The sequence below is a fragment of the Benincasa hispida genome, chromosome 12 (assembly GCF_027475165.1).
Source record: "Benincasa hispida cultivar pf3 chromosome 12, pf3_genome.v1.1, whole genome shotgun sequence".
NCBI classification, from domain to species: Eukaryota; Viridiplantae; Streptophyta; class Magnoliopsida; order Cucurbitales; family Cucurbitaceae; genus Benincasa; species Benincasa hispida.
This window is the reverse complement of record NC_143489.1, coordinates 86,561,712-86,576,352: the sequence shown is the minus strand read 5'-3', so window position 1 is coordinate 86,576,352 and position 14,641 is coordinate 86,561,712. Positions and strand designations below refer to the sequence as shown.

The 14,641-nt window shown below is 34.6% G+C and overlaps 2 protein-coding genes across 2 annotated transcripts; both read right to left on the bottom strand.

Annotated features, from left to right (window-relative positions):
- Positions 1 to 1,912: 1,912 nt before the first annotated feature.
- LOC120069604 (gibberellin 20 oxidase 2-like) lies at positions 1,913 to 3,472 on the bottom strand. Its single transcript, XM_039021396.2, has 3 exons — positions 3,191 to 3,472; positions 2,469 to 3,086; positions 1,913 to 2,395 (listed from the first exon to the last, which is right to left on the bottom strand). Exons 1-3 carry the CDS (start codon positions 3,386 to 3,388, stop codon positions 2,132 to 2,134), a joined length of 1,080 nt encoding a protein of 359 aa, XP_038877324.1. The 5' UTR covers positions 3,389 to 3,472; the 3' UTR covers positions 1,913 to 2,131.
- A 3,516-nt stretch (positions 3,473 to 6,988) lies between these two features.
- Positions 6,989 to 12,169, bottom strand: GAUT1 (galacturonosyltransferase 1). Its single transcript, XM_039021394.2, has 10 exons — positions 11,572 to 12,169; positions 11,121 to 11,155; positions 10,952 to 11,011; positions 10,682 to 10,810; positions 10,508 to 10,571; positions 10,376 to 10,422; positions 9,798 to 10,132; positions 9,257 to 9,614; positions 7,927 to 8,514; positions 6,989 to 7,807 (listed from the first exon to the last, which is right to left on the bottom strand). The coding sequence occupies exons 1-10, from the start codon at positions 11,714 to 11,716 to the stop codon at positions 7,532 to 7,534; spliced, it is 2,037 nt and encodes a 678-aa protein (XP_038877322.1). The 5' UTR covers positions 11,717 to 12,169; the 3' UTR covers positions 6,989 to 7,531.
- Between the last annotated feature and the right edge of the window lie 2,472 nt (positions 12,170 to 14,641).

Here is a 14,641-nt window from a genome sequence, read left to right as displayed (position 1 = left end):
AGAGATATAGAGACTAATATATATATATATATAGCAATTAGAGTAACTTTTTTTGGTTGTTGACAAACATAGCATCTTTAATTAACTCTCAAGCAACTCATAATTAAGTTAGGCTTTCCTTTCAATGAGAGCTTTATAAATCAAAACTTTGGGACATTTAAATTATCACATTGTTTGATGGAATATTATTGACTCAATTATTTATCTTTTCTGATGCTACTTGTTTTCAGGTTTCATAATTCGCACCTTAATTTTTTTTTCTTTTTTTTAAAGACGAGATTGAAATGTGTTGTTGACAATATATTAGAGTATTAGTTACACGCATTATATCAAAATTCAATGTAATACATAGTAATCTCAATATCACAGGGCTATAAATTTATTTTAAGTTAAAAAACTAAATTATAGATTTTTTTTAATTGGGAGATTGAATCTTTGGCTTCGAGATTGATAGTACATACTTCATCGACATGAGTTAGGTTTATTTTGTCAAATCTAGTTTTTTTATATATATATATAATTAATTAAAAATGTCTCTATTAAACTAAAGCCAAATTGCTACCGAGTATAGAGCGGCTGAAAAAAAATGTTAATGAAAACAATTATTTCATGTAGTTTTCCTGCCACATATATAAGGACAAAATTTTAAATTTTAAATTACGATATAAATCTGAAATAATTGAATACTAGATTAGTTTTGAAACTTATTTTGAACTTTTGAAGATTTTTAAAATATTATCTAAAACTAGGATAGGATATGTATTGACTTAAGCATAACTATTATATTCTTGTTTAAAGAAAGTAATAATACATGGAATGGAATAAATTGTACATGTATTCTTAAAAGTTAAAACATTTGAATTCTCATATTCAATTAATAAACTAGCAAAAAAAAAAACTAGAGGGATATATATATATATATATATATATATATATATATTAAATGTGATCTATTGTGAATTTAAAATATATATATCTATTGTCAACATACATATAATTTAACTGAAGTATGAATTCTAGATTATTCGACCAAAAGGTCAAAGGATTGGATCATCTACCTTGCATATACTTTTAAATTAAAAGAAAATGCTAATTTGTGTAACAATAATTTAATTTTTTTAAAAAAAGGGGTAAGGATTTTATAAATTAAAAAGAAAAAAAAGTTATTAAAAACAGATTAAAATTACATTTGTTATAATGGTTTAACAGCATCTCCGATTTTTTTTTTTTTAATATTTCAAGTTTAGTTTCTAACTATTAATATACTTTGAACTTTTAAAATGTATTTAATGACTTGTATAAGCTTAACTTTTGTGTTGAATAAAGCCTTTAAACTTTTACAAAATATTGATATAATTATTTGAATCTTCAACTTTGTATCTAATAAGTCATTAATTTATATTTAACGGTCAAAATAAGCATAGCTTAACTGACATCAAACATTGATTATCACCCTCGAGATTAGAAGTTGGATACCAAAGTTCGATTTTATTTCAAATTGTTGTTTGCTTGTTGTTTTAAGAGTAGTACTAAGATGAATTTATCTTTATCTATCTCACTTTAGGAATTTTTCTAATACTACGTTTTCTTTATTTACAATATAAATTTATCTTCATAAATATTTGTAGACTCCACATTAATGTCACTGGGTCCCACTCTATTTTTAAAAACGCATTAATGTGACACACGATAAATGAAGGTAGAATAAAAATTTGTTCATACTACTATAGTATAGAAATTTTCTCTCTCACTCTCATCAGACACATAATAAATAAGATGCACTTGTGATGTGCATTTGTCTCTATGCATCATACTCTTATGACCCGAGGAACAAAAATATTTGAAGAATATGGCACGTGGCAAACTTTTGATTGAAAAAATTGATCATGTTAGTATGTTGTTGACCTTGAAGTGGAAAAAGAAATAAAAACATAAGTTTTATTTATGCATAGAGATGAATATTTACAAACCACATGGGTCTCTGAAACTTGAGAAATGATATGTTTGGGGTAGGTAGTAATGTGATAAATTAAATTACAGAGAGAAGAAGTAAAAAGAAAGAGGGTTAAGGTTCTGATAGTAATGAACTTATTGGAGTGAGTTGTTTTAATAAGGTAAAATATGTAATGAATTAAAGAGTGGTTTGGTAGAGCCAATTGGAAAAGGCAAGTAGGGTTTTATCATCAGCTCTGTAATGTTTTTGAGTAAAATGAAGGAAAGTTGGCCATCTAAAATCTGGGAAAATTCTTGGATTTTTGTCATCAACCAAACACCCTGGTGGACTCACTACTTTCTCTTCATTTGGACACAGAAAGAATGCTAATGATTTCCTCACAGCTTCTTCATTCACCACTGCTCTATGCAAGCAACTCTTGTACATCCCGTTTGATAGCGCCTGCATCCATGCAAAATCTTTCAATACTTACTTTCTTTCTTTTTACAAAGGATAACAAAAGAGCTCCACTTACGGTGAAGGTGTCCCCGATGTTGACCACAAATGCCTGTGGGTTTGGAGGAATGGAGTGCCATTGTTGGTCCACGAAAACTTGGAGCCCATGAACAGAATCATGCTGGTGAAGAATGGTCAAGGAAGTTGGATCGCAATGAGGCCCAGTTCCAAGTGTTTGATCTGGATTTTGGCATTTTGGGTAGTAATTTAATCTCATTATGGATTCATTTCCTTCAAAGAAATCTCTGAAATATGCTCTTCCAACTCCCAAACTCATTCCCAAAAGCTCCATTATTGTGAGTGACACTTCGCTCATGGCTTGGCAATATTGTTGATACAACTTCCCAACATTTCTCCAATCCTCTCCCAGAGCATTCACAAAGTAATCTTCAACAACATTACGACTACAATCGGCTGAGTATTTGAAAGACAGGGTTTCCTTCCATGGAAGCTTACAAGAGAATCTCCCAATGAAGCTGTTTGCATATCCACAATGCTCACCTACCTTCCTCTCCGCTCGTTGCTTCTCCTCCACCTTCATCCCAAAGAACAACTCCATGAACTCGTGCGCCTTCGCTATCAGCTCCTCGTCCACCCCGTGGTTAACCACGATAAAGAAACCATGTTTACGACAAACCTGTTGTTTGTTAACAAATAATATAATAATTAACAAACGCATGCATATCTAATTAAGGCTTTAGTAGGTATAGTACTGGTGATTTGATTTTATAAAATGAATACCTGATCGAGGAGAAGACATGTCTCTGAGAGAGCAACTGGGTCGCCAGAGATGGAGGTCATCAAGTCGATAAGAGGCACGTGAAGGTCAGGTAAGTCGAGGGTGGGCTTCTCATGGTCGGGCCAGATGAATTGAGATGGGATTTTGGAGGTATTGTTATGATGATGATGTAAAAGATCAAGAGTGGAGAAAGTTGGCATGGTGTTTGGTTGGGTTTATGTTTGATGAGGGGAAAAATGAATGGGGAAATTAGGATAGGAAACTGGGAGAAGAAGGAGTGGAGAATTTAAAAGAGAAAAAGGAAAAGGGAAAAGCCAAAAGAGGGTTTAAGCATTGGAGAAGTCGAGAAGTGGAATGGAATCTCTCTAATTTTGTGTGCTACAATACATTATGTTCAAGGAAACTGTTGCGTCATTCCTATAAGTATATAACTTTGATGTCTTGTTTGTTGGTTGCATGCAATTAATACAGAACAAAAAATCTTGAGTCTCCCTTGCTACCACTATCCATCTATCTTCGTCATTTCAAACCATTGTCCAATATAATTCTAATATCTTACAAATCATCTTTTTTTAAAAAATATATTTTTTTTTATTTATGTGTAAAAAAAGGAGATGTACATGGTTAAGTTGTACCTAATCATTACCCATTAATATATATACATAACTCTACCCAAGTAGATTATAGTTTCTCACCTATTATTGTTATTTCTCCCCTTATTATTACCTTTTTTTAATTATATAACACACATCATTTCTTCTTCTTATTATTTCATATCAAGACAAAAACTTCTTCTTCTTCTTTTTTTTAAAAAATTATATAATTTTCCTTTTAAGAAATGCATGCTTATTAGTTAATGGTATCCTAAGAAATTACTCTCTTGTGTGCAGAAATGCATGGGAAGTGTGTTTGATTTTTTTTTTTTTTTTTTTTATTATTAAGTGAGTTTTCGTGGTGGATACTTGGTGACTTTGACCTTTGAGTCGCTCTCCTCAAATTTGGTCTCGATATCCTCTAAGCAAACCTGCATAAGAGATCCTTGCATTGTTGAGCGTACTGCACTCTGGTGCTTAAATTAGTAGAATGAGTAGCTAATTTAGCTAAGCACAAATAATAATAATAATAATAATAATAATAATAATAATAATTAAGGTCAAGTCTCCCTTATATTCTTTTTCTCTATCCTTTAAGCTTTGGGTTCGGATAGGAGTTTTGGACCTTTCTTTGAGCAACCCTCAACAATAAATTTGTTATACATAATTGTGAATTTTAATTCATGACGTAATGTTTATGTAATTTTTCTCTTGATTTATTTTATTCAACTTTATATTTATTTTTTTTTCCAACATATTAAACATTTTGTATCTATCTTACTTTTATTTTTTCTTTTTCCTTTTAAAATATATCATTATAAATGTAGATGAGACCAAAAAAATTTGTGTCTTAACCTTTGTTTAAATTGAATCTACTTAATATATTCATATTTGAAGGACAGTTTGGACAAAAGGTCATGAATTAATTTCATAGAAGAAGCAAAAAAATAAACAATAATGCTTAGACATGTACCATTTTGTTTTTCTTTTTGTATTTCAAGAAATTTTATAAACATGATGGACAGATGTACTTTATAATTTAATATTCATTGTCTTTTCTAAATATGGAATGAAGGTTTTCATCTCATTAGTTATACCAAATTATCTAACTATTAGTTTCATAACTTTGGTATCATCATCATTAATTAATTAACCAATCTCAATATATTATTAAGACTAACCTAAAAAATATTATTTAAAAAAATCACATAGTTCAACCAAATTAAACTCTTTTTCCTTTAATTTAACAAGTAAGAGTAGAAAATTTTGAACCATACTGTGTACCACAACGAGTTCGTCACAAAACTAATAAAAACTTTATCAGACAAAAAGGGAAAATTAATAAACCATTTATAGTCTTTAAGAAATCAGACATGGAATTTACCCTTTAAACTAGAGGGTTAAATGTAATAAACAGAAAAAATTAGAAACATTTTTTTTTTTTTTTTTTAATGCTAATGCCCCACCAAATCGGCTATGATTCTAATTTCAGATCTGGAGACAGGGATTTTTATGTTATTTAAATTACCCAATTAATGTTCGCTTTCCGCTTTTATTTTTTGTTTTTTATTTTATTTTATTCTTCCTTTTCTTTTTCTACAAAGAAATTTTCATTTTTGAGACCTAAATTCTACCTTGGCCCCTATCCCTTTGAAAGGTTCATGTCTTTTTGTTCTAAACATTTAAAAAACAGAGCTGCTTTTGTTCCTATTTTTAATTTTTTTTCCTTTTTTTTTTTTTTTTTACATTGGATATACATTCATAATTGAAATGGTTATCAAATAAGCCAAGAAATTTCCTTTTTTTCTCTTTGAGGGACAACCTTATCAAGTAAAACTATCAATATGCACTAGTTGTCAAGGAATTACTACATAAGATTAGAGTCACATCCCACATGCAATAGTGGAGAATTTTGGATTCCCAAATTAGGCCATCCCCCCATGAAAAGCCACCCTTCTAACTTGGCTTCTTTTAGGACACCAATCCCATCTTGTGTGAGGTTGAACTTAGAAACCTCTTTTCATTTCTCTCCATTCCTCAGCCTTTCTTTAGGCATCACTACCTCAATCCACCTTTTTCAAATTTAATTGGTGCAACCAGCACAAAACCAATATGCCAAAACCACCCTTTTTTCTTTTCAATACCATGCCAAAATTCTTGACTTTCTATGGAACTCTCAACATATTCCAAAACTAACCTTTTTTTCTATATAAAGAAAGAAAGCAAAGCAGATCAAAATTCTCCATGAGCATAGAACTTATACCATTTCTCACCTGGTCACCTAGATTTTCGTAACCCGACTCGATAAACTCGATAAATTTCAATTCTCAACTATCCAAGTAAAATCAAATGGACCCTATAGAATCAGTTCTGAAGACTATATCTGTAGAATTCCCTGCTTAATAAATAACAAGGCAATACTTAAGATGATGCGACTAAAAGTTAAGATTTGTCGATCAATTAGTTGCAAATAAACAAGCAATATCACATAAAAAGTGGGGTTCTTTAGGAAATTAATTAAGGAAAAAGGCAGAGCAACTATGAAGAAGGTAGCTATACCAAAGTAAAGGCTTTAAGAACCCCATTAATCAGTGGATTCTGGCACCTCCAAACAAATACAAAATTAAATGGCGTTGTTTAGTCATGTCTTAAGATAAGATAATGAAGGGCTAATCACCTCATAAGTGGCATGAAGAGGTCAATTCAGGGTATCTTTCACAACTAATTTACATCTTCCACTGTATTTTGTTGATAACAAGAGTTGACTGATACCTTTAGTGAAAAGCAAATCAACTTAAAAGCAGAAGGATATCTGTCGCTCAATGGCAATTTACAGGCTAAACAAAGAAAAGCACATTCCAATATCGACGACCGGTCCACCTGTGCAGCCCACAGAATCTCAACAAATTTGTAGCTAAACATAAAAAACTTCTCCAAATGGACAAGCATTAAGAAAATGAATCCTTACAATAAACATAGAGACAGAACATTCAATCTACAACTGCAGAAACTCTTGAAAACACAATCAATCAAGGTTAACCATTCATTAACGTGGAAGAACCTTTAGCTTTGTTTCCCTTGGCAAACATCTTCTCTGTAATTCTCAATTTGTATTGCAGATACCCAAAATCTTTGTTCTCATTACTGCAGTTCTACTCCAAGAATAACTGCTACACTAGAGAACAGAACATGGGGAGAGGACATTGATTTAAGAAAATTGATGTAAGCTATTATTTGTAGTACAGAAGTTGATAGTTTGAGTTTTAATTCTAGAGCTGAAGCTCTAATGGAAATTGAGCAATATCACTCAGTAAGTAACAAAGTATCCAGTCATTCACTTACACCCGCAAAAAAAAGTTAATAGCTAATCAACTTCTGAATCTATAACTTATAACATGGATATCGGATTTAAAGAAGCAGATCGTCTGTTGTCCAAAATTACAGCCAATTGGCATGGACTTCCTAATCCAATTCAAGCTTGGCTAACAGCAAAATACAATTAATGGATTTACATGTTAACAAGGGAATGAATATCATATCTTGTACCAGAGGGTACGAGAATGGGAATGAATGGAATGAATTATAAAGAGAGGGAAGAAGGGCATAGTAAAACATGTTAAGGACATCCCCAGCCCCCCAATCTAATTTGGGAACCAACAAATGTGTTTCAGCGAGATATAGCAGCATAACTCTCAAGCAGGAGAGATTGAGATCCCTCGTTTGATATCTTAGAGTGCTTTAAAACCAGCCTCATTCATTTAACTTGCACTGGCGAAGGTAAGGATGATTGTATTTGATATACTTGGTCCAATAACCACGATACTTTGTCATAGCCAATTCCAGCCAGGGCTTCATGTTTCCATTGTAGTGTATGACTGCGGCATTCTCTATCTCAGACCGGTCAATGCTTGGATTGTAACCCAAACCAAGCACATGCCACGACTTGTCAAGTGGATGTGTCAATCCATAAAAAGTAATCAAACCTGGAGGTAGTGTTCCTAGCTTCCAGAGTAACCTTTCTTCATTCTGACACCATATGCAAGGGAAAAAATGAACATCTAAATAGTTTGATGAGGAAACATAAATAAAGTAAGTTTTGATAAAACATTAATAGAAAAACTCAATAGATAGAATTGAAAACTAACCAAGTTTTGCCACTTATGATATATGCCAGTAATGTCTCTCTTTTTCCACTCCTTCAAGTCGAACATATTCATCCCATAAGCCCACCCACATGCATTGGGATCAAATTTTCTTGCAATATGAGGATTGGAGAAGTTAAGATATTTGTCAAAACGGTGAAAACTCTCACCACAGGTTTCTACTGCACCATTAACTTTGCCATGGAGATCCACTCTCCATAATCCAGTCAAGTCTTTCTGGACAACAATGTCATCGTCCAAAAAAAGAATCTTTTCCAACTTGGGATATACCTGAGGAAGATAGAACCTCAGGTGATTAAGCATAGAAAGATACTTTGGATTTCTGTACTTAAGATTTGATGCACCAGATGAAAGAGTGGTAGGATGTCCAGCCTTGAAATAGTATTCTTTCATTGCAGCAGATTCAAGTTGACGTAATACTGGACAGTAAGACGAATTTAACCACTTAAATTCATCAACATTTTCAACATGGACTGTGGCTTTTCCAGGAGGATTTGACAGGAACCACATGTTCATGGCACCAAAATTAAGCTTATCTGTAACAAGGTGGAATACATGTTTCGAAGGATCCTACAAAAAATCCAATAACACATAATTTAGTCAGGAACAACAAAAAGGAGAAGAAGAAAAAATTATAAATACATGATTCGGTGGTATTAGTTCACCCTTCCCATCCAACAAACGGAAAAAGGTAAATATCATCATATGGGTTGCAGTAACAAAAACATTGAAAGGAATGGAAGAGATTTCTGGTTGAAATCCTTTTCTAATTCTTGAATTTTCATACTTTTTGCATCGTGGTTCTTGGACTTTAAAATGCTATATTTTAGCCATTTAACAAACAAATATTCTAATTTAGTACCTAAGCTGTGCATTACAAAAACTATTTTGATACTTATTACAATATTTCATTAATCATTTAACAAAAAGCTAGATTCATTTCAAAATCTAACATTAGACTTGCTATAGCCAATTTGTGACTGCAGACATTTATCTGTGTAGACAGTAACGGGGAAAAAAAATAAAGTGCTCAAGGTTTCAATGCAAAGTTCAAGATAAAAACATGTTTGAAAGTTTATAAAACCAAAATGGAAGAAGCCATCCAAGCAAAGAACAAAGTAGGATTTAAACCTAGATTTTTTTTGTAATCAAATTTTTTCTTTCGTTTAAATAAGGACTAGAAATTATGTTAAAAACAAACTTTTATACTTGTATGGAATTTAGAACATAATTCAAAAACTAAGCTTATCAACGCCCATTCTTTTGCAAACACACTCACAAAGAGCTTCAGGTGCTAGAGCAGTTTAAATACCTTAGCATTCACAATGGTTGAGTTGACAACGACTGAGGCAGCCAAGACATTATCTGAAAAGAGGGCATAATGATAAAGATTTGGATTTTCTAAATTTTCACTTCCAGGAAATTTTCTTTTCTCTAGAGGAAGAAGATGGTAGTCTATAGTTAGACGCAAGGATAAGCAGTGAATTCCATTAGGTATGGTCTTGGCAGCCAACTGACTGAGAAATGTGCTTTGCTTTTTCAAGCCTCTGACTTCTTCATCAGCGGATTGGAGCATTGCCCTTAGCTTTCCTGTTACCAACTTGCAGTCATATAATTGCTCTTTTGCTTTTGACAAAATTTGGCCCATGGATTTTATTTTATCAGGGGCACTGCAAACAAAATATACATACAACAGATGATACTTCCAAAACCACAAGTACAAAACAGTAAGAGATGCAGATGACTATTAGGAAATATTTTTGAGTTACAATTCTCTCAAAAAAAACAAAAAGAAAAGAAAAAAGAAGAAGAAGAAGAAGAAGAAGAGAGAGAGAGAGAGAAGATTAGGCTACCTTCGATGCAGATCGGCATCGGTACTGGCCTCTCCTAAGGCACGTTGGCTTTCTTTCAAACGTGTCTGGAGTTCATGGTACAGGTCAAGCTTGTTCTTCATCTTTGCTATACCTATGTATGCCCTTGCCATGATCATTTGGTCCCGCATCAAGCGTACAGTTGCATCGGAGTTCTCATTCTCATTTTCTTTCCTCCATATACTGTATTTACCTAGAACTGAGGTATCAACTGATTTTGAGCGCTCAATAGCAGCATTCTCAAGTTTTATCAGAATGTCATCGTCCTGTTGAAGCAACTGAGCAGCACGCTTCTCACGTTTTTTTTCTCGAAGTTGCTGCACAAGTAGCTAAACTTAAGTATAAAACCCAAGGTAAATCCAACATATATACTCGACAGGAACACAATATTTTTGTTATGACATACGGGTATAATAGGATGATATGACAAAGCTCATCAAAAAATTAAGATGACATAGTATCTTTTCCTTATTATTTTGCTAATGTAAACCTAATACTAGTTTTCATACTGAAAAACTACAAAGATTTTGAAACGCAAATCATTTCAGATTGATAGTTACCCTCCTTGCCCGTTTTGTAGGACTATCCGTAAATTGGGAACTGTCATCTGCACAAGATAACTAAATCAATACAGAGAAAAAAAACAAAATAAAACAAACTAATACACCACATAAAAGACTTCAAATACCCACCCATAAGTTTGACCTCTTCACGGTCAGGTTTTTCTTTCCCAAGATCAACAATAATTTGGTTTTTCTACAAACCCAAAACAGAGATATATGAGAATGATCAGGACGAGAAGGGAAAATGTAAAACAAGAAGAATGCACCATGTCGACATTAAAGGTTATGAAAGGCCAAACCAACCTCAGAAATGCTATCAACTCTAATCTCTTGACCATCTATTTTCCATGAAACTGACAAATTATTTTTTCGAAAATGGTCAAGACTATAGGGACCCATATCATTTGTGCTAGCAGCAATCACATCAATGACCTGAAGTATAGAATAAAAAATCTTTTCCTGAGAGAGTGCAGCAAAAAATGAAACTAAGTTTTTTTCTAGAAACTAATGAATAAAACTGTTTGTTAAATAGCAATAATCAGAAGCAATGGATCTAAATCAGAAAGCACTTGCCTCTTTAGAGAAAAGAGACTTGAACTGTTGCAATGCTATCCTTTCTCTCCATCCAACATCCTGCACTCTCAAGTAATATGTCTTAGGATAACTAGAACAGCATCGTGAACCACACAGTCTATGACCCTCTACGAATTGAGGGGGAAAAAACAACCACATTGATACTAACCTGCTGGCCAGAACCACCCGAAATAATTTCAAGATCTGCAAAAATATAAACCATCCCATCAACTTAAAGACAAACTTCCGCTAACCGTTGTAAGGCCAACTAAGACTACAAACTCTAGCGTTCATATTTATGTTCTTCGAAGTATGCTAAAATTTCCCCAGTGCAATAAACAACATCCAATCCACCGACAAACATTTATCATGACCAGACTAGTTTATTCACTTCAATAACCAGTAATTAAATTTCGTAAGGTGAAAACAATATAAAACACCCATCCAGTTTCAAAATATAGAAAGCCTTGGAAAGAACAAAAGTGTCGGCGGCATCGATGTTCCTATGAATCAATGACTTCTAGTCTTTCCCTTTCGATAAAATAAGATCTGAAAAACACCTACATTGCAAATTTGCAAGAACAACAAACAAATCTAGAAAGAGAAACAAGGAAACTAACCTGCACCACGGAGACCTCGGCTGAAGAAGAAGAGCACAGGAGAGAGAAACAAGAAAATAACAAATAGAACAGGAAGTCGAGATCCGCCACCAGCTCTACCCCTCTGGGCAGCAGTAGCGGACAACAATCCCCGCTTCGATGCCATGGGCAATCGGGATGCCTTCAAATCACCGACACCACACCGTGGGGCACGATCCAGTCAGAAAGTAATCAATAGAACGAATCACAAGCCGAAATCACAAAGAGATCTTGACAAATTACACAATTATCAATAACCCCCTAAAATGCTAGTCCAAATTCATCAGAACACGTCACTGAAAGAGAGTGAGATCTGAGAAAACGAGAAAAAGGAAGAAATGGCGAAACAAATGTAAGAGGAAATTAGGAAAATGGAGAGTAATCTTCAATCAGACTCAAAACTTCGGAACCCTAAGGAAATGGAAAACAAAAAATGGAGAGTGATCTGAATTTGAAGATTTAGCTAGATTCAGCTCGTCGCTTCTCCATTTCTCTCTCTCTCTCGGTTTATTATTAATTTTAATTATTATTTTTTTTCCCTCTCCAGGAAAGGTCGTTCGCTGGTGGTAGGGGATAAACCGACGTCGTTTTCGAACCGAGATGGCAGATGGAGTCCAACTGGCTCTCAACATATTCAGCCGCGTTCTCTTTACTAAATTTCTAAATATTTTTTAATCACACATTTACTTCGTAAGTTTGATAGTTGCTCTAATAAGTTTCAAAATCTATACGGGGTCTTTAGCTCACTGATATGAGTTTAGTTGAGTTTATATCAACTCAATATTTAGCTCACCAACTTTAAATTTTGATGGAGTTAAGTTGGTATATGTTACCAACTCACCACAATTCTCTTTTATTTCAATGCGTTCAATGGTTACATCCATCAGTCACTGTCGCTAACTATTGTTGTTATACTATGGGAACCAACTCCAAGCTCCGACAACTACTTCCGATGAAAACTCTTGTGACCAACTCTGACGATCAATTCCGAGCCTTTGCAACCACATCAAATGATAACTTCGGTGACCTAACTTCGACGACCACCTTCGCACGACCAACTCCGATAACCACCTCGACAACAAACTCTGATGACCAACTCCGACAATCACCTTCGTAAGCTTCGAAAACCACCTCCAACTACGAACTTCGATGAAAATCACCTTCGATGATTAACTTCAATGACCACCTTCGAGCGAGCAACTCCGACAACCACCTCTAATGACAACTTCAACGACCAACTCCGATAATTAATTTGAGGAACTGGCAACCATCTCCTTTGACAACTTTGGTATCCAACTCTAATGACCACCTTCGCGCGACCAATTTTGGGTTTTGGCGACCACCTCCGAGAACAAACTCTGATGACCAACTCAGGCAACTACCTCCGACTACAAACTCTGACGAAAATCACCTTCAATGATCAACTTTGATGACCGAGCGAGCAACTCCGACAACCAACTCTAACACCACCTTCATGCGACTAACTTCAAGCTCCAACAACCACCTCCAATTACGAACTCCAGGGAAAATCATCTTCAATAATCAACTTCAACAACTACTTTCGCGCAACCAACTTCGGGCTCCAAAAACCACCCCCGACAACAAACTTTGGCGACCAACTCCAATACCACGCGACCAACTTCAGGCTTTGATGGTACCGAAAATGTGTTATCTTCCTCTACTTAATTCGGGATCGTTAAGCTATTTAATATGGTTAAATTGATGGTTTTATAGGACTCGAGTATACAAGAGGTTGAATGAACCGTTCAAGACAAAAAGACGTTAAAATAGCCAAGATAGGAATTTTGCAACGCTCGAATTAAGCGTTGTGCAACGCTACAAGGCAGTAGCTACCCATTTCGTGAAGAATATGGCAGTGTTGCAATGCTACTAACTTGAGGCAGAAGCGCTGAAGACAGGGCAGCGTTGAGCCGACTGCTATAAATAAGTTGTCAGTTCGAGGGTTAAAAAAATAGTTGCCAATCTTATTTGACTCGATTTTTCCCTCTTCTCTGTATAGAATATCGAACTTTCTTGCCCTTTTGAGCACCATAGAACTTGAGAATTGAATTTAGAAGATTATTTATGGCTAAAGGGTAAGTACTTAACTTGGATTTTATAGTTTATTTCCATTCTATTTTCATTCTCGAGACTCAATTTGTAATTCCGCTGAGATTATTCTGTTTGTATGAGAATTTATCTTGAATTTAATCTTCAATCTGTCTTGCATGGGATAGTCTGATAAATTGGGCTATGTTTGCGTGATTGATTGCTTTGATTGGCCCTAATTTGTAATCGTTAGGTAGTAATCACCTACAAACAAGGGTTAAGTAAGTTTGTGAAGTTAAATTGGGATTCCATTTAATAAGCATTACTTTTTAACCTAGATAATTCTCGCTCAAATAATTGACTAGACATTGGAAATCGATTGTTTGGCTTAGCATTGCCCTTAATCTTAATTGAAGTACATCGACTCCATCTCGAGATCCATGGCCTGATCGACTCCATCTCGAGATCCATAGGCAAACCCCATCAGACTGATCTACAAGATCCCATACTGAATTGAAGTACATCGACTCCATCTCGAGATCCATGGCCTTAACCCATCATCCTGGTCAACATCCTCCATTGTCTTCTCATAAGACAACGGATCCTCAACGTCGCCATCTACTACCATAGCAAGGATTTCCGTGAAACCCAGATAGTGAACGGGTGGGTTCGCAACCCTCCCACTACGTCGAGGTTCCCTCAACACTTAAAATGGAATTGACATACTGGATGAACTCCCATCAACAACTCTTGCTGATGTAGCAGGCTTCTCAATAACTCTTGTTGAAGTTTCAGTAGTTTCATTGGAAAGCTCTCGTAACACGAATTTTCTTCGTGCACTATGCTCCCTTATATGATCCTCCTCTAGGAAAGTAGCGTTTGTTGAAACAAACACCCTATTTTCCATTAGATCATAAAAATAACCCCCTCGTGTATCTTCGTGGTAGCCTACAAAGAGGCATAACCTCGACCGTGGTTCCAACTTCTTGGGATTAGCCTCAAG